The 20,126-nt window shown below is 39.5% G+C and overlaps 2 protein-coding genes across 3 annotated transcripts in view; both read right to left on the bottom strand.

The window, feature by feature from the left end:
- Positions 1–9,176, bottom strand: part of bub3 (BUB3 mitotic checkpoint protein) — a 32,496-nt gene extending 23,320 nt beyond the window's left edge. The window contains exons 1-3 of the mRNA XM_048551487.2: positions 9,034–9,176; positions 3,121–3,315; positions 1,469–1,538 (exon numbers count right to left, since the gene is read on the bottom strand). Coding sequence (XP_048407444.1) covers positions 1,469–1,538; positions 3,121–3,315 — 265 coding nt within the window. The 5' untranslated portion in view covers positions 9,034–9,176. The remainder of the gene's footprint in view (positions 1–1,468; positions 1,539–3,120; positions 3,316–9,033) is intronic.
- Positions 9,177–10,563: 1,387 nt separating this feature from the next.
- Positions 10,564–20,076, bottom strand: LOC125461934 (homeobox protein HMX2-like). 2 transcript variants are annotated; one of them, XM_048551317.2, is made up of 3 exons: positions 19,995–20,076; positions 13,730–13,995; positions 10,564–12,682 (listed from the first exon to the last, which is right to left on the bottom strand). In XM_048551317.2, exons 2-3 carry the CDS (start codon positions 13,992–13,994, stop codon positions 12,141–12,143), a joined length of 807 nt encoding a protein of 268 aa, XP_048407274.1. In that variant the 5' UTR covers position 13,995; positions 19,995–20,076; the 3' UTR covers positions 10,564–12,140. The 2 variants fall into 2 exon arrangements, with proteins under 2 accessions (XP_048407274.1, XP_059508899.1); XM_059652916.1 differs by lacking the exon at positions 19,995–20,076 and having other exon boundaries at positions 13,730–14,129.
- Positions 20,077–20,126: the final 50 nt, after the last annotated feature.

The following is a 20,126-nucleotide window of genomic DNA, read 5'->3' as shown; positions in this document are numbered from 1 at the left end:
TAAAGCGATAATGGACAGACTGAGCAAATAATTAGACCTACTGTTAGTAGGATAACACTAGCATGGGCTGTTTAGGGCAAATAGAAATTAGAACAAAACATTAGGCTATATCAAAAAGAAACAGGAGGCACTTTTATAGATAACAAAGGGTGAAGCTGGATGAAAGCAGCATCTCAGGAGCACAAAAGCTGACGTTTCAGGCCTAGACCCTTCATAGGTACTTTTTGTTTTGTTTGTTTAACATAATCCGTCAAACTTGTTCGACTATTGAAAGTCAGAGTCACACAGCAGGGAAACAGACCGTTCCGAGAACTCACCCAGGCCGGTTTTCCTAAACTAAAAAAAAGTCCCACTTGCCTGTGCCTAGCCTACATCCCTCCAAACCTTTCCCATTTGTGTACCTGCCCAAAGTCTTTTGGAATGTACCTACATCTACCAATTCCCTCTGACAGTTCATTCCACGGACAAATCACCCTCTGAAAAAGTTGCCCATTGGATCCCTTTTAAATAGTTTTCCTCACCTTAAAAATATGCCCCCTAGTTTTGATCTCCCGCACCCGAAGGAAAATACTTCTGCCATTCATTTTATCTATGCCCCTTCTGATTTTATAAAACTCTAAGGTCACCTCTCAACCTCCTACAGTCCAGTGGGTAAGGTTTTGGCCTATAGTGTCTCCTTATGATTCAAACCCACCAGTCCCAGCAACATCCTGGTGAATCTTTTCTGAATCTTCTCCAATTTAATTATTCTTCCTGTACCAGAGCAACCAGAACTACACACAGTACTCCAACAGTGGCCTCACAAGCATCCTGTACAACTTCAACGTGACGTCCTAATTCCGATACTGAATGCTCTGAGCAATGAAGGCAAGTACGCTAAATGCCTTCTTGACCACTGTCTATCTGTGATGCAACTTTCAAAGATACATGTATCTGAACCCCTTGGTGTCAATGAGGGTCCTAACATTAACTGTATAATTTCTGCCCTTGTTCATTTTACCAACATGCAACAACTTGCTTTTATCTAAATTAAACTCCATTTGCCATTCCCCAAGTCATTGGCCCAAGTGATCAAGGCTCTTTGTAATGTTGGATAACCGTTTTCATTGTCCACTATACTATTAATTTTGGTACCATCTGCAAACTAACCATGCCTCCTAAATTCTCATCCAAATAGTTTATATAAATCACAAACAAAAGTGGACCCAACGCTGGTCACAAGTCTCCAGTCCAAAACCTTTCATCACCAATTCTCTGTGTCAAGGGAATTTTGTATCCATTTGGCAAGTTTTCCGTGAATCCCATGTGATCAAACTTTACTAATCAGTTTATCATGCACAGTCTTGTCAACAGCTTTACTACAAAGTCAGCCATTCTCAACTTGGAAGCATAATTTGTACAAAAACAAAAGCTATTCAAGAACATCATGCAACTCCTTAATAGCATATTTATTATAAATATTTCTCACCCTGGTCGGTATTTAAATCACGCATTTTCAGCGAAAGGTCCAACCCGCCACTCCATGAATGAGTTGGATCCTATTTACAGGGGTAGAGGGGATGAAGGTGTTGAGAAAAATTAAACACCGTTACAGCACAGCTTAATTTGGTACTTTGATGAAACAAACATTGATCCCATGTTCACCACCAAATAGAAACATTTAAGTTTATTCTTTTCAAAAATCGCCCTGCACTTTTAAAAACATCTCAAATAAACATACTTTTTCATCTCTAGACAAAATGAAACGACCATAAGTGATTACAATCTGCATTTCACACTTCAAAATTAAAATTTTCTGTAACTTATAAAGGGATTAATGCCAACAAACACCAACTTATTGAAATGGTATATCAAGTACAACAATATTCCACTGTGTCTACAAGCATAAAAGTTTAAGCTATAAAAGTTTGCAGTTTCAACGCTTTCCATCCCAAGTTAGAGACTAGGATTTAGGCCACAAGGCCAGAGTCTCAGAATAAAGAGCTAATTGTTTATGGCTCAGATGATGAGTAATTTAACTGAAATGGTTGTGAACATTTGAAATTCTTTACAGAAATTAAGGAATATGGAGACCGTGAAGCATGGAAGAGTTCAGAATTAGATTTGGCAGAACAGGCTCATTTGTTTTTTAAACGTTCTCTCAAATTGACCGTGCCTGTATTGTACTATATGAAAACTATGTGCATTACCTTTAAGGTTACCAAAAAGAAACAGTTTGTCAATCTGCTGACAGAAATGTGGAGATCAATAGGGACAAACAATGCAGTTAAATAACTGCAGAAGGATCGTGATTAGCTTTGCTATTGCAAACAGCAAACCATATTTAATATTGATAAATGTAAATGTTTTGCACAGCTATTTTAGTCATTTTTCAGTACATGTTTTTGATCTATAGCATATGATGATCAGAATAAGAGTTTAATTAATACTTACAATGTGCTAGCATTGGGTCCAAACACTTTAATATTAGCAAAAATGCAAATACAGCAGACCACAAATACTCAAATTATACCAAACTCTCGACAGCATTAGTGAGTCCCCCATACACATACTGTACATTATTCTAGTAACTTTAAACACAGAAGTAGTCATGTAGTTTTTCTTCAGGAGAGTAAACACACACTGTGTAGTTGTCATGAGTGGTGAGGCATCTCCTAGGTTAAACGGTTAAAAACAAAAAACTGTTAAAGAGAGATGGTAATGAATGCCCTCATACCAGAAGAATAACGAATGCTCTGCACAGAAAGTAACCTAATGTGACAAGATAAAAGAAAACACACAAAGAAACAAAAAAGGAAAATTAAAGGAATAAGAAAACAAGAAAAAGTTAGAAAGCAGAGGAATTAAAATAAGCTTATCAAACAGGGAGCTTTCAGTTTAAAGTATAATGCAAAAAAAATTAAACTGTGGTACTCATGATACGCTCAATTGCTTAATGGAGTATGGTATATTAACACAAACGGCTTAGGCTCAGGCTGATGTTGAAGACATTTGACAGTGAACTCAAACTGGCAATATTATACAGCTACCCAAGATAGATATCCATGTTGCTAGCAGATAAAACAATTTTCAAACATTCCAGGTAATCAAAATTCAGCAGCACAATAAATCCCTTCTTACATGAAAAGCACAGTCCAGGACAGCTGCTGAATGCTGGTACTTGAGGCGCATGTTATTTGATGTGATATCATACAAACGGACAGTACAATCCCAGGATGACACCAACAGGAACTGAGAGGTGTTCGGACTGAACTTAATGGCAGAGATCCCATCTTCAGGGCACTGGTTCAGTTTGAATTCATTTGATCCAGTCATCTGGAAAAAAGCAACATAATATTTCAGCAATGTCAGTTCTAATTATTAAATTTAAAACTAAGATCAAAGAAACAGTGTAGAGGATTGATTTGTTACAACCATCAATAATGATCACTACTGGTTTAATGTAAATATCACTTAGTACTTTGAGGGAAAGCAAGGACAAGGTAAGCAATTTCTTCAGTCAATAAGCCAGAGCTCTGTGTTCTTTCCCATTATGGTATCAACTACAATAGCTACAGCTATCTTTACCTTAAAGATGAAGACTTAGTAATAGGAATGTTAATTTCAATAAGGAGAATGACCAGAAGAGTAAAATGGGTCATCATTGTTCCAGAAATACAAGCCAAATGCAGGCAACTGAACTAGCTTAGTCGACATGGACGAATTGACTGAAGGGTCTGACTGCTTCCTGTATAACTATATTATTTCTTAACGGGCTTTACAAAAATTGTCTCCTTCGCATACTAATCAAACAGTGCCAGAGCACAACTGAAAATAAAAGCTGAATCATCCTTAATGCATAATAAATCAAATGAAAGATGAAATTGTCAATATCTTGTGAAAATACATAATATATGCACCACCCATACATGCTGAATGAAGTTGTTTTAAAAGCATTAACCTAGTCAAATATAACTTTAGACCTCAGGATACCCAAGCGCACAATATCAGTTGTCTCCCTGGCCAACATCAGCAACACTATGAACTTATAGAGTTAATGGCCAACTTCTGCACTGAAAATTCTTAGCAATCAATCCTGTCTAACAGGCTATTCAGGCAAACCATTTGGACCAAGAAGTGGATAAAATGCAATATACTCTGTTCTTCAAGCTACATTAAAAGTCTTAATGATAATGGGAACTGCAGATGCTGGACAATCCAAGATAATAAAATGTGAGGCTGGATGAACACAGCAGGCCAAGCAGCATCTCAGGAGCACAAAAGCTGACGTTTTGGGCCTAGACCCATCAGAGAGGGGGATGGGGTGAGGGTTCTGGAATAAACAGGGAGAGAGGGGGAGGTGGACCGAAGATGGAGAGAAAAGAAGATAGGTGGAGAGGAGAGTATAGGTGGGTAGGTAGGGAGGGGATAGGTCAGTCCAGGGAAGACGGACAGGTCAAGGAGGTGGGATGAGGTTAGTAGGTAGGATATGGAGGTGCGGCTTGGGGTGGGAGGAAGGGATGGGTGAGAGGAAGGACAGGTTAGGGAAGCAGAGACAGGTTGGACTGGTTTTGGGATGCAGTGGGTAGAGGGGAAGAGCTGGGCTGGTTGTGTGGTGCGGTGGGGGGAGGGGACGAACTGGGCTGGTTTTGGGATGCGGTGGGGGAAGGGGAGATTTTGAAGTTGTTGAAGTCCACATTGATACCATTGGGCTGCAGGGTTCCCAAGCGGAATAAGAGTTGCTGTTCCTGCAACCTTCGGGTGGCATCATTGTGGCACTGCAGGAGGCCCACGATGGACATGTCATCTAAAGAATGGGAGGGGGAGTGGAAATGGTTTGCGACTGGGAGGTGCAGGTGTTTATTGCGAACCGAGCAGAGGTGTTCTGCAAAGCAGTCCCCAAGCCTCCGCTTGGTTTCCCCAATGTAGAGGTAGCCACACCGGGTGCGAACCGAGTGGAGGTGTGTCTTAAGATCTTTTTAGATTTGCTCTGGAAGCAAATATCATTGTATATTAAAGTGCCTGTGCTGTGTTTTGTCACATAGTGACAGTATTTACAACTGGTAACACGACAGTGGCAGCAAGTCATAACGGAGCAATAGGTACTAAAATAGTAGTAACTGAATATATAACCCTAAAAACACAAAAGTAATTTCCTGATTAAACAAAAACTGGTCTTAACTATAAATATACACAATTTTTAAAGAAAGGCTTCGTGTTCATCAGCAAACATGACCCCGAGTCACAATTTACTTGCCATTTAACTCTCCAGTTCCCTGGGTTGCTCCATACCTGGCCAACTACACTGTTGCAATAAAGTTCAACGTAAACTTAAGGGATATAATCTTTTCATTAGAATTTTTTTACAATGTTTGAGCCTTGACCATTGCTCCCCTTCTCTCTTCGACACCAGTTGTTGTCCAGAGAGGATAGCTGTATCCAAGTTGTGAGGCTGGATGAATGCATGTATTCCTACTGATGCACTGTTGTGGGATGGTGCATTTCAGCTCTGTCTACCGTTCCAAGGTCAGGCAAGTATCTCCATCCTGGTAGATGCTGACATTTTTCTGCCCCTCAACCAGTATGTTTTAAGTTTCATCATTTCTTTTTACATTAGCACCATTATTGACTCCTTTTGCCAGGGATCTTTGCCCCTTTCATAACTTAGTTACATAAGGAGTGCTGTGATTAGTAGATAATTTCTGCTCATCTTAATGTTGTGAAGAGCATTTTTATTGTATTGGAGCAATTTAGTATAATACACAAGCGCAATATTAGGCTAAGCAAAAGGCATTTCATTGCCTAGCATGCATCCCGCTGTAAAACACAAGTGAAAATATCTAATTATAATAAATCTTTCAAAATGTTTCAGGTATAAGAATAATAGGGCTTATAACATTAGAGGATTTAACTTTCCAAACATGGACTGGACTGCCACAGCATTAAGGGCTTGGATGGAGAGAAATTTGCTAAGTTTGTACGAACACATTTTCTTAATCAGTACACAGACATACCCACAACAGGGGCAAAACTTGACCTTTACTTGGGAAATAAGGCAGGGCAAGTGACAAAACGTGTCAGTGGGGAAGCCTTCTGGGGCTAGTGGCCATAATTCTCACTGTTTTAAAATGTCATCAAAAAGGAGACAACTGATCTAAAAGTTAAAATACAAAAAGGACTAAGGCAATTTTGACAACGACTTTCAAAAGTTGATTGGGGGAGGCTATTCACAGGTAAAAGGATAGTTGGAAAGTGGAAGGTCTTTTAAAATGAGATAAGAGTTCAGGGACAGTATGTTCCTGTTAATGTAAACGGGAAGGCTGGTTGACTAGTGAAATTGAGGCTCTGGCATATGTCAGGTATAGCCAGCTGGGACTGAGTGACTCCCTACAGGAGTATATGGGGAGAAAGAATATGTCAAAGGGGAAACAGGAAGACAATAAAGGAAACATGAGATAGGTTCTGCAAATAGGGTTAGGGAGAATTCAAAGGGATTCTACAAATATGTTAGGGAAACAGTAACTACCAAGAGAATAGGGCACCTTAAAAATCAACAAGGCCACCTATGTGGAACTAAAAGAGATGGGCGAGATACTAAATGAGCATATGCGTTAGTATTTACTGTGGAGAATTGTACATGGAGGCTACAGAACTTCAGAAAATAAAAAAAGTGACATCATGAAAAGTTTCCATATTATAGAATACGTAGTAGTGCTGGTTGTCTCAAAACACATAAAAGGTAGGTAAATCCATGGGACCTGATTATGCGTATCCCAGAGCTTTGCGGGATGCTGGGGAAGTGATCGTTGGGTCCCTTGCTGAGAAATTTTTATCAGTAGCCATGGGTGAGATGCTGAAAGTCTGGAGGGTGGTAAGGAAAAAACAGGGAACAGTAGACCAGTGAGCCTGATGTCAGCGGTGGGTAAGTTGTTGGATGGGATTCTGAGGGATAGGGTTTAGATGTATTTGGAAAGACAGGATGGATTAGGGATTGTCAGCAGGGCTTTGTGTGGGAAATCATGTCTCACTGATAGAGTTTTTGAAGTGACAAAATTCCACTTCTAACAAGATTAGAACACATGGAATCCAAGGCGAGCTAGCCAATCAGCTCCAAAATTGGCTTGAAGGTGGGAAACAGAAGGCAGTGCTAGAGGGTTATTTTTCTGCCTGGAGGTCTGTGATTAGGAACTCAGATAGCAAGAACTGCAGATGCTGGAGTCAGAGTCAATAGCTTGGAGGAACACAGCCAGCCAAGCAACATCAGAGGAGTTGGAAAGTCGACATTTCTGGTCGGGACCCTTCGTCATGACTGCGGAGGGAGAAGAGAGTTGCAGAATAAATAGAAGGGATGGTGATAGGTGGATGCAGGTCAGGGGTAGTGGGGATTGGTCAGTGGGAAGGTTGGGGTGTTTGGTGGGAAAGAAGATGGACAGGTTGTGTCAGGTCAAGGAGGTGGGGAAGAGAGGGAGGGTTGGACGTGGAATGAGGCCAGGGTGGGGAGATTTTGAAACTGATCAATTCTACGTTCAGGCCATCAAGCTGCAGGCAGCTGAGGCAAAATGAGGTGTCGTTCCTCCAGTTGGTGCACAGCTTCATTGTGGCACCGGAGGCGATCCAGTATGGACATGCATCAAAATTTGGGGGGGGGGGGGGGGGGGGGAAGAGAGGAGGAGGAGAGAGGAAAGAGTTAAAAATGGTTGGCAATCAGAAGGTGTTGCTGGTTATAGCATATACAGCACAGATGCTCCGCCAATCAGTCACCAAATCTGCACTTGGTCTCACCAAGTCACCAACTTCCACATCCAACACATCATCTGCCACTTCCACCACCTGCAACTTGACCCCACCAAGGAGAGATTTCCCTCCCTATCCATATCTACCTTTTGCAGGAACTGCACACTCCAGTAGCCTAACTACTCTAAATACCTGCAGATACTAAACAAATCTGCCATAATTTATAAGCCCGTCTAAGCAAAATATTTGACATAACCTGCCATAAATACCATCTAAAATAATCTACTATTGAAACTCACATGGTGTTATTACCTGTTCCAATATATTGTTAGACATACAACATACCATGTAACACTTATACTCCTATTACATTCCACAAATTCCACTCGGTGACCACCTCCCCCCTTACTAGCCTATGTGGTCTTTAAGGGACAACACACTCAATTTAAATCCCTCATTCCCCTGTTCAAATTTCTTCATGAACTCTAAACTTCTTTCCAAACTCTCTCACACCCCAACTAAAGTTTGCATTTTCCCCCACCGTAGCAAAGTGAGTATTTCTCCCTTTCGTAAGGAATGGCATTTCAATGACAAAAAAGTTGTACTTCATTGAAAATAATTCTCCCACTTACAAACACAATGTTACAGCAGACAGTCAAGCTGACAGAGAGGATATATTATTTCCTGAAATAACATGTCTCCAGAACAAAACAATAGTATCCCTTGTTTCTCTTCTACCATTGACACCATTTTGATTATGGGCAGTTAGCATCTCTGGCTGTCAGTGTTACAACAGAAACAAGGGGCAAACTACCATTATTAAGACATACTAACCCTTCTATTTATGCAGTTTAATAACTACATTGTAGCGACGGAATTAGCCATACAACCGTCAGTGGTTGAATGAACTTTAAACATGAGGGGATAAAACTGACGAAGGGAACAGCTATTTGCAAGAGGCCTCAATATTTGGAAACTAAAATTGAACTGCATCCCACCATTAAGATGGCTGCCGTATTAAACTGACGTGAATGCCGGCGCTCAGCCTGAGACGGAATCCCCAAACGCCCTTCGTTTCGCCAGCCACCAACCTGGCGGAAACGAGATAGCGACGTAACGCCGCACCCACTGCCCGCGACACTAGAAACTCCTGACGAACAGACACGGAAACTGAGCCGCAGGCGTCAGCTGCGGCCTAGCGGCGATGGCGCCGGCCTCCAACACAACCAACGCTACGGATGATAGGGAAGCACGAGGCCGACAATACAGCCCGCACTGAGTGAATAACCGGCCTGCAACTTCTTGTTTCCCGTCACCTACCTTGTCGTCCTCTTTATTTTGAACGTAAACTCAAACCTCCGTTAATTTCACTCGGATTGTTCCAGAAGGCACTACCACCGTCCCCGTCGCCGCCGTTCACAATTCTTTCGCCTGATTGGTCGGTTCGAAGACGGGCGGCTTTGGCGCCTATTTGGGTAGCGGATGTGACGTCATGGTCATCAGCTCACGTGACGTTTCCTTGTCCCTGTTTCTTCCTTAAAGCTGCAGTGTGCCAACTTCACCTTGAACTCAGAGTATGGTAACATTGAAATAGAAGGACGTTTTCGTTTATAAGGAAGGAAAGTGCTATATAGGAACCATAAATTAAAGATGATATTGTTGCTTTTCTTTAGGATAAACTGTGCAATCTCGTGATGAGCAGCAACTTTGGAGAAATGCAACAGTTCAAATACTTTGTAAACGTGGCATTCATAAAAACACAATATTAATGTCAATGTTAAAATATTGTAAATCATTACATCAAAAGGTCATGGTTTTTATTTTCGATCATGAAGGAAGTAACTCTTACACTTTTAATGGATCCGCAATACTGTAACGTGTTATGGATGGAGACTATATTGAGTACATCAGTAGTATATACCAAGGAAACATCATCGATGAATGTTGCCTTCCTGCGTTGTTATCCAGACATTTAATACCATGAGCTAATGCACACTTATTATCAATGCATGTTATTAAAACTTATTGACGTTCTTCATAAAATGGACATATATATTTGAATTGCGGTGGTTAACATTCAATACCTGTACTTCATTTTTTTTTGTTTTATGTTGAACACCAATGTATTTGTAATACCTATTATTGCTGTAAAAGTAAGTGCCTCCATCTCAAAAATGATCCAAGGAATTAGTACAAATGAAGACTTTGGAATTGTTTTCAGTTGGTCAAAATGGTTTTCTTGATGAGACATGTCTATTCCACATTTCAGAGCATTGTTTAAACTTGCCACAGTTGAGGATTCTATCAGTTCTGTTTGAATATTCTTGTTTAAATGTCAACAATGCTACATAAAGATGTTTTAATATACTGTGTAAAAGTCGAGTCTGATTCTCGTGAAAAACCTCAATTTCCATTTGTACTCATTCACATACATAAGTTCAGAGTACCTTATATTGCATTGTACTATACAATGGAAAATTTGAAACTATCATAACCTTCCTGCTGCCACGCAACATTTTGAGGAGCTGTTACAATTTTAAAATAATTTGTTTAATGAAAATAATACATCACAGACTTTTTTTCTGACAGATTGGCGTATGTTCTGTATTTTCGGGAGCTGTAAATTCGCTGTCTTATATTCTACACTATTGTTCAAATGTCTTGATTGCTTTACTATGCAACATGTTTATGACATTAAAAATCTATAAGCAACTTCCAAATACAAGAACAGCTTATGTTATTTCAATTAAAATTCAATTGAGTAAAAATAAAACCGAAATACCATGTTTCATAAAGAGGGTAAAAAAATCAATAGAAAAAATGTTTTTTTATTAAAAAGTAACGCAAGTACAATGATCTTTGGAGAACATGCTCCTACAATCTTAAGAACGGGTAATTAAATGATAAACGATAAATATTATCGTAATTTGTTTTATGCTGATAGAGAATAGATTTCTTGCAAAAAGGTGTGGAGTTTCAAACTGGCCTGAGCATCACATTAACGAATCATATGTTGATTAGCAATTTCAACAATTGTTGAAAATAATAATTATTCATTTTAGAAACTTATCAGTAAAGTAAAATACCTATTTTCACCAAGGAGAAATGTGAATATATGTGGTGCATGACTGTAATAATACATAATAATACACATAAACCACGTGAAAATTACTCCTCCACATTTTCTTAATTATTTGTTGCATCCAAAATGTATTAATGTGTCTAAATTATTATAATAAATATATTAAATTTAAATTTTAAGAGACGCGCAACGCGAATTTGTCTATGATAAATGTAATTTTCTGTCACGCCATAGTTAGTTCAAAAATTCAATCTTTGCTCTTTTCCATTATTTAAGACTGTCATTCCGTTGCCGTGAATAATGAAATACGGTTTAACATTTTTGAAACTGAGTTTAATAGAGCGAAAAGATGCCTTTATTAATTATTTAAATTAGCAAACATTGCCTCTCAAAATTTTAAGTGAACATCCTAAATTAATCTTACCTTTACCCAATGTATTATTCCGAACATTCTAACTTAAACTTAATCCTGATATTAAAGGTACTGAATTTAAAAGTAAGCAAATTATCTGAAGTATCCATTCTTGTACGTCGTTACTGCATTATTACTTCAATGTTTCAGTTTTTTATGTTAATTTCATCATAAAAGTTATAAGATTGGAAAGTACTGGTTGTGAAAATTCGGAACTATCATCTGTCGCTCAGGAACTTTCGGGGTCAGCTGAGAAACATGCAGGTTACTTTGTGAATACAACGTTCTGGTAACCGTGCACACAACATTCTAATATGTTTTCTCTGTTTCACATTTTCAATGTATTAATACATTGCATCCTTAATTGTATCTGACCATTAGTAAACATTTGTCCGAGTTTCCTGTCGTAAATAACATTATGTCAGATTTTTTCGGCGAGTGAACAAGTAACTCTCAGTGTGTAAAAAAAACAAATGCATGTATACTTCTTCTCCCGTGTCATTGTTGCTTATTAATTGCCCCTTGTCAAAAATGCTATTATCTCAAAATGAATTCCTATCAGGAAAGTCCATTAATACCATCAGATCGGAAGGATATCGGATGGTTTCCTGTCAGACACGAAGAAATGTTCTTAAAATCCGTACTGTCATGTTTTCTTCATGTGTGTTTTTCATATTCTGATCGGTATATTCATATTAACATTTTTATCATAATGCGCCCGTCTGCAATTTTAAGTGTCTCATTTTCAAATAAAAACTGCAAATAATCCATATATGCACTGTATATTTAATACAATTTATAGAGAAGCACATTGTCTTTATAATTATGCAAGTGGCTGCATATAAGAAAGATATATTTTAAACAGATACGGATATTATATAAATATACAATTTAATTGTTAAACAGTTATAAAGATACGTGGAGCAGAAAATGTCAGTATTCGATTTTGTTGTAGAGATTGTAGAAGGGAAGAGCTGTAAGATTGTTGCCTGGGTAGTACAAAGGAGCTGGGAATGCAATTGATCTGGGGACTGGAACCCTCAAAAGAGAATTGTCTCTGAAAACGAGTGGCATTCCGACCAGAGTCTGCGCTGACGCGTGGGCCATGTTGGCTGCTTCGAGTTCTGCTGAGAGCTGTCGCTTCCACTTGTTCCTGCGGTTCTGGAACCAGGTTTTGACCTGCGTCTCTGTGAGCTGGAGGCTGGTGGCGAGGCAGGCTCTTTCCGAGCTGCTAAGGTAACGCTTCATGTCGAAGGTGGATTCTAGTTGGTAAACTTGGCTGCGAGAGAAAACCGTGCGAGTCTTCTTCTTGGTCGGATTCCCTTGTCTGTCTCCCTCTCGTTGTCTGTCTGTTGATGTCTGCATGCAATTTTTCTCTTTTTCTTCTTTGTAAACCTGACCATCTTGCGACAGGTACTGCTGCTGCCTTCTCTCCGCACTTTCCTGCCCAGCGGTGCCAACTCCTTTAGTATTACCTAAAAATAAAAAAAAAGTATGTCTCAGAAATGTTCTTTGTATTCCTCGTCTTTTCGCTATTACTGTACCTCTAGAAGAAAAGAAAATTCACTCGTATTGCCCATGCGGCCAGAATAACGCGCTGATACATAAACCCTCCCTCGTTTTAAATTCTCTTTCGTTCTGGAGTGCATAAATGCGTCACTGCCTGGAAACTTCACGTAAGAAACCCCCTTTAAGTATAGTTAAAATTATACAAGCTGTCAAAAAAGAATGAGCTTTATTTGACACTTCATGATGAGAAAATGCATTTTCTAACTCTCTGGCTATCTGTACAATTAATTAGCAAAGAACCCCAAACGCGTCCCACCTGTATTTACTGTCATAATCTTGCAAAATGCCGCTGCTTGGCTCAGTTAGTCTGGCGTTGTAAACGCTTAGCTAAATATGACCACTAAGCTCATTGCCTAATTTCTATTGAAATATATCGTGCTGAATTTGATTTCAATAAATAGTCGCGTATATATGTTATTATCCAGAGTCAATATGTTGTGAATGATGGAAGAAACAGAATTGCTGTTGTCGTGTGCTACCTGGGTTCCAGTCACAAAGTAAACTATTAATTGTATTCTGTTTACTGAATGACCATTTTATTTTGTGTAACTTAGATGTCGAAAGCAAATTGTGTGAATGTTCTGTCCGCAGTAAAATATGAAAACCCTTTAAGTTTGCACAATGCAATTTCACCGACTAAACCCCATCCCAAATGTAAGCAGTCGGTAGATGTTATCTGATCTACCCAGACCTTCCAGAATTTTTCACTTTTTAATAAGAGTCATTGTTGACGTGGTCGATAATATTGGTGCCTGCTTGGACGTTAGCGATAATAGTGTAAGATACGTGTATACGCTCTATGAAACTATGTTAGGAGAGCGCCACAAAAAAAAATCTCATTTACAGGGCAAAGGCATTGTGCCTCATATAAAATTATCTTTTCCTAAACTATTCACTGAAAGAAATTGAAGGCAATAATGGACCGTAAAAATAAAGATTCTTGCTTCACTTACTCACACAAGTGTAGCTGATAGTCTGGTGTCTGCGACAGGGCTCTGCGGGGCCAGCGTCGGAACAGAAGCAGGCGAGGTCTTTGTATCCTTCCTCGATTAACTCTTCGTCCGAGGAGTCGGACAAACAGCGCTTCCTGGTATTTACCTTTGCATTGTCATTGCAACCTGTGCGTTCTTCCTCCGACGATGTCCCAAGTATGGACTGTATCGTAAAGCTGGAGATCGGGGCAGGGGAACACTTTGTGATGTCGTCTTTGTTGCTCATTCTGTGTTCATAAAAAAAGGAAAGAAACTTACTTACAATCGCTTGCAGGCGTGTTAGGCGGCGTAAATTGTTGTGGCTTTGTTCTGCAGTCGTTTTCCCTGAGCATGCACTAGCTGAATGCATTCTCAGCGTCCCGTAAACCTGTATTGATCTGCTGCCGAGGCAGTGGCGTTGGCTGATTTGCATGTAGGTTTGAGTTGCTGCAGCCAATCAAAAACAGCAGTCAGTCCCGGAAATTTTTGAACTTTACACGAGCTGAGGGATGATTAGGTTAAACCAAGACTTTGATTGATTGTTGATGTTTTGAGATGGTAAGAATAATTTTGCTTTGAAAGAAGATGATGCAGTGCTGTGTGACAATAGATAGTGCCCCAAAAGGCGCACGCGGTGACTCTGATGTCTTTAAAGTTTTACTGACCTATAGGCTGCGGTGCTGGTCAGTGTGACTGTCTGGCCAGATCCTCGCCTCAGAGGAAATTACTTATTGCTCCTTGAAAATCAGGACCGGGGCGAGTCATAGTTACAGGCGTAAAACAAATGGTAGTTTCAGTTGGTAAATGGATTGCACCTGAGTTCTGGGCGATGTTGCTTTACGTGGGTTGAGTAGATAGTGGGTGTGGGGTACAAGAGTCGCAGGAATCCGAATTTTCACAATTATGAAACGTTTTGAATGATTTCAAAGTAAACACGATTCGCATTGGAAAGTAAATCACAAAATTCACGTTGTTTTTCTTACTAAAAGATCCAGAAAATCTCAAAATGGTGAACGTCTTCACTCTATTGTGTCATATTTGACGTGGAGTTTAATGTAAGCTTTTCCGCGTTCATTTACAATGCAGGATTGGTGGTGTAAGCAGTTACGAGACTGTAGCTGGAGCAGATAGCAATAGTGTCCCCAGCAACAAAAAATGGAATATGCTTCAACCTGGAAATCCGCGAAACACTTATTTCTTAGATATACAAATGAGATTGCAGTTGAGTTTTCATTTCACATTTGGTCTGGGAGTGGGGATGAGGATCGTGATCTCATTTGAGCTATTAATATTGTAGTGGAAAATGGTGACAAAAGTCAGCAAAAAGCACAATACATTCGAGATTTGTAATTAGTCTGATTTCATGGCGAAGGTACTGTGACTGCGTATCGAGACAGTTCACTGACTGTTAGTTTGGATCAAATCTGGCTACCAGCCTGTGACTACCGGAATGGTTATAAATGGGTTACAAATACTCTTGAACTTGTACAAACTTTTGATGGATTTTCGTTGATGATAATTTCTGGTTGCTAAAGATGCGAATGATGTCTATAAGTACTTACATCTTAAATGATACTTAACCGAAGGCTGAATAAGCTTGATCATTTGCCACAATCAAGTTTAACGAAGTAACTACACATAACATTAGGGGTACTAGTATTGAATGGGAACCTGGTCACAGTGGGCAAGTTTGGTTGAGGCTGAGTCATTTGAACGTCACCAAAGTCTGGCTGCTAACTAAGGGGATAATTGTAAATTCGTTTCCCAATCTGTCCAGTGGTTTGAAGCTGGAAGCAAGATTCATCTAACATTGCACGCTGAGATTGGAGGAACTGAAGGATGCTTATTTTCCTTTTACGGTGGGTTTGGCATTGGAGTTGCGTTAACACACAACTGAATTTATGAATAGTTGTTTTTGCAGTTTATAAAACGAAGGTTCAGTACGGCTAGAGGATCATGTACCAGGTACAACAACTGCATTGGATGTACATTTCTCGGCGTCAGGCATCACGGCGACGCCGGGCAAGATGCAATACGAGAACGCAACAGACGTTCAACAAATTATTGATATAATAGGAGGAAAAAGAAGATAAACAACTTAGTAAAAGGAATTGATGCTAGTATTTTAAAACTCGTCATTAGTATTCAATTAGACCAGGATTATCAGTGGCCAGATACAGTTACTTGCCTTTCCTATTGGAATGGATGAGATTGAATAATTTATGTCAAATGAACCTTCCTTTATGCTTGGATCGATGGTTAATTCGCCACAGAGATTATAGTGTTTTGGCCACTTCATGTTCCATTCCTGAGGTCAGGGGTAGAAGCAAACTAACTGGAATAAAGTTTCCGGAAGTTAAATTCCATAAAAGCATTTGAAGAAGCTGCACGTCTAGTTGTCGAAATAAAATTCCAGGCGTTGAACCAAACAAATAGAGATGTGCTGCTGGGTATTTCTGGAATTGCATCTAATCTGCATTTAACAATTTATCAAAGAATATAGATCCCGCGGAAGTACGCAAGAACAGGCATATGAAGCACTTTTTTTTAAAAAGACACCTTATAATAAGTATTAAACACGATTTCTGATCGCTATCACCGCGTTGTAAATGTTACTGACACTTTGCAGTCTCATAGAATAGCAAAGTCGAGCAACATTGGCAGCTGTTGTCAGAGACACAGTGAACAAAGTGTAGACGTTTTCAAATGCCAACAGACATGCAAATACCAGTAACACATCCGTATTTGGAGCACATTGGACAGTCAGTTGATTAGTGAATAAATTAATCAGGTCTTTGATCGATGGTAAAATTTCCAACACCCCAGCTAGATTAGTAGAGGTAGATGTACCATTAAGAAGTGGATTAATTTATGACTGTCTAATTGAATCCTGGGTTTAATTAAGGAACTCTGGTTAACCGGTCATGCACCTATCCCATAATCTGAGTATCTCCCATGTATAGATATGTGAATCATTAGAATAACACATTAACCGCACTGACCAGGCAGAGTTTATAGCATGACATGATTTTGAAAAATAATAGTAATGACAAGATAATAAACACAAGCTAGAATTTTGCCGATTAGATTTAAATCACTTTCGAGGTATATCAACTCCCCCAAAGTATCGCATTGCTGACTTGACTGGCAATTCGAGTTTGCCTATAAACTTGTTGGATTGTCGAAAGATTAGTTTGATCTCTTCTATTGATTACCTCATTACTCGTGCTCTCCTGTAAGCATGAGATTAATTGAAACTAACTTTTGAGGGGGTTGTCATGATCATAAAATTGCACTGATCTGGCTTTTCTGATCATCAGAACTTTGACATTAAACTTGACTTTCAGCCCAATTATATTCACTTTCCTTATAAATTATGGACCTTGGCGACTGTACTTTAGTGAATTGTCCCGAATCTACATTTGCCAAAAAGCATCTCGATTCATAAATATACTTTGATTGTCATAGGTATAGGGCCTTGCTCCAAAAGTGAGTATTATTTATTACGTTAGATTAATTCCAATACAGCAGCATCTAATAAGATCGCCTCCTGATGTATCTTGTGTTATTTGGAAATGTAGGTCCAGCTAATACTTTGCTTCTAAAACTGGAGCTTTCTGTATTAATCCTGAATCGATCTTGTTGGAGTTCGACTTTGTTTACTTGATTATGGTGCCGGCTGCTGAAAGCTGATTGCGGAAAGGGCATGGTTAATTGATTGATTGACAGGGGCTGAGTTCTTGTCCTGCTCTGGGCGGCAGGTGTGAGAGCCCTGCACCGTTCTACCACATTAACCTTTTCATGCTTTCACGGGGTCGCGACACATTACAAATGGTCAGCTTTAATCATTGTGTCAGCTCGTTAACGTGGCGCGCCCTTGCAAACAGCGCTGCATGATCAGTCTTCATTCCGCTCTCAGTCAGGCTCTGGGGCTGCAGCCAGTATTTAAACTACAAATAGAAATTGTAGCAGTCGCAGAAAGTTACAAACAGCGTAATTATGCCCTGGGTTCCTAATGTGGACACTAAACATGGTTGTGATACTTCTCGTTATGTGACCACACAATCTAGTCCAATTGATTTGAAATTATTTAGAACTTTCAAATAGTATGATTTGTAATGTTAAACACATTTCGCCGAAGCAACGTTTCCATCTTTTCTAGAAGATAACAAAGATACATTCGCTGCAAGCATTGTATCGGGCGTGGAGTTATACTGTACCTTACTTAGCACACTCTAGTTGCAATAGTATTGTATTTAAATTAAGCTAATTGCGCCGTATATAAGTCCTGATAATTAAGTTTCCCTTCAAGTTACTCAACTAAAATCCAAATCCGTCACCATATGTGCACGGGAGCAAACATTTTATCATGTGATATATTGCCTGCAGCTAAGCCGGAATTTGTGTTTGAATGGAGTTTGAAGGTAATAAAGATAAAGCGTGAAATCTATCTTGGCGTCTTAAATAGCCACATTTTGTGAACCTTAACTATTTAAATGCCTCTTAAAAAGCGCGCATCTGCTTAAAGAGAGCGCTTCAAATCACCTATTTTGAAACGGGTTCGTCCTAAACCCAGTTCTGCTGTTTTATGTCCTTACAGCTCGTGTAAATAGCACTTGAATGTGTTCTCCCCCTCGCCTTCCTCTGATATTTTCTTTTGTACTGTGGAGAGAGGAAGCCTGCCTAAATTGAAACTGCTCTGTAATCACTGCGAATGTATCACGCCTGTTAAGCGTTAAGCACAGATTGCAAAAGCACAGACAATGGATTCCTCCCGCCCCAGCGCCCCCCGCCCCCCACCGAATAAAAAAGTATAGGGTTATGTCAGGCGCGCATTGTTGCTAATGAAAATAGATCTTCAGTGGGTTTGTGCTGCTGGAAAATCGCCTCCTGACCGCCTATGATATTGCAAAGGTTCCACCTGCAGTGACAGATGAAGTCATAAACAAGTTTGATCTGCGAATCAAGCTTCGATAAATATTAAACACAGTCCTTTTACACGTGTGTATTATGATGTATGGCGCGTCGAACTTTAAAATAAGGAAATTACCGAAGAAAATGATATCAATAAATTTTCTAAGTATAAACGTTGATTATGTTTCGATTTTCGTTCAAAAGCTTGCTGTTCTTGGTACAAATGACATCTCACAACGGGCTGCAGAGAGCCTCCCTATTCCACTGGAGCCTGGAGGTGTACAATTTATGTAATCGGGGCTGGAAAATGAATTGTGTAATTTATTGGAAAACAGAAGTCATCGAGATTAGATCAGCATAGCCTATCAAAGGGCCACAATCCATCAAGTTCCAATTAACAACCTAAGACGCGTAAACCATAGAGCGTTAATGGGTTTCCAATCTACTGGACTGATAGACTCATCAATTCCTCAGGGATGAATTAAGAAAATCGACCGCCCCGTAGCGTGTAGTGTCATTCTTTTCAGCAACTATATGTCAAATTAAAAACACAATTAAAATTTAAACTGTTTCAATCAGAGGTGCCCTGCAACCTATGTTTCACTTAATAGAACTTTGATGAAAATCTGATGGTTACACTCCATCATTGAGCGAATGGGACTCGGAGGTGCAACGGATTCTTTAAACTGCGTTTCTAAAAAAAATAGATCCGGGTGATGCTCGATCGGGCTCAAGTCTCACACCAGGTACAGCAAGGTGCTGTTTCCCAACTGAGCATTAGATACTTCAAAGCCGGAATTTATTTTGTCTATCTAATGATGTTGTTGTGCAGCATTAAAGAATCGAGTGTGAATCCTAGTTAATTACTGAGTCAACCTATTTGAGAGATGCCTTCACAAGAGACAAAATACATCCATTGAATGAAGACATTCAATTGAACTGCATTCGGGCTTTGCTTGTTTCCAGTATGATGTGTCTAAACATATAGTGTGTTCAGGCAGCAAATTTGAAGGTACCTGGATATCATGTGCTAATTTTGACTCCCTTTTACCCCTCGTTGCCAACAACCCAAGGTCACAAAATTCCAAGAGCAGACGGTGAACAATGCAGCTCATTGAAACAATATTTTACAGACATTTTGCGATCAATACGTACTAAAGCATAATGCTATGCCAATCTATTAATGCTCTTTAATGGCCCCTCGCAGAGCTTGCATCGTCCAAGTCGATACAGGAACGTGATTATTTCCAAGATACGTTGCAATTCGCCCCCCCCCCCCTTGATAATATAAATACATTTTGCATACACAAAGTTTGCAACCAAACATACTGACCTATCAGATGCCACCGATTTGCCCTCGAAAGTCACTAAGTACAACTGAAAGTTCGGTACAGATTAATGCCACAGTTAAACAGATATTTTGGACAGATCGACGCAAATTAGTGCAGTTGTTAAACTGTAAAAT

Source organism: Stegostoma tigrinum, chromosome 20 (assembly GCF_030684315.1).
Source record: "Stegostoma tigrinum isolate sSteTig4 chromosome 20, sSteTig4.hap1, whole genome shotgun sequence".
Lineage (NCBI taxonomy): Eukaryota > Metazoa > Chordata > Chondrichthyes > Orectolobiformes > Stegostomatidae > Stegostoma > Stegostoma tigrinum.
The sequence above is the reverse complement of the archived record's forward strand: the minus strand, read 5'-3'. Positions and strand labels throughout refer to the sequence as shown.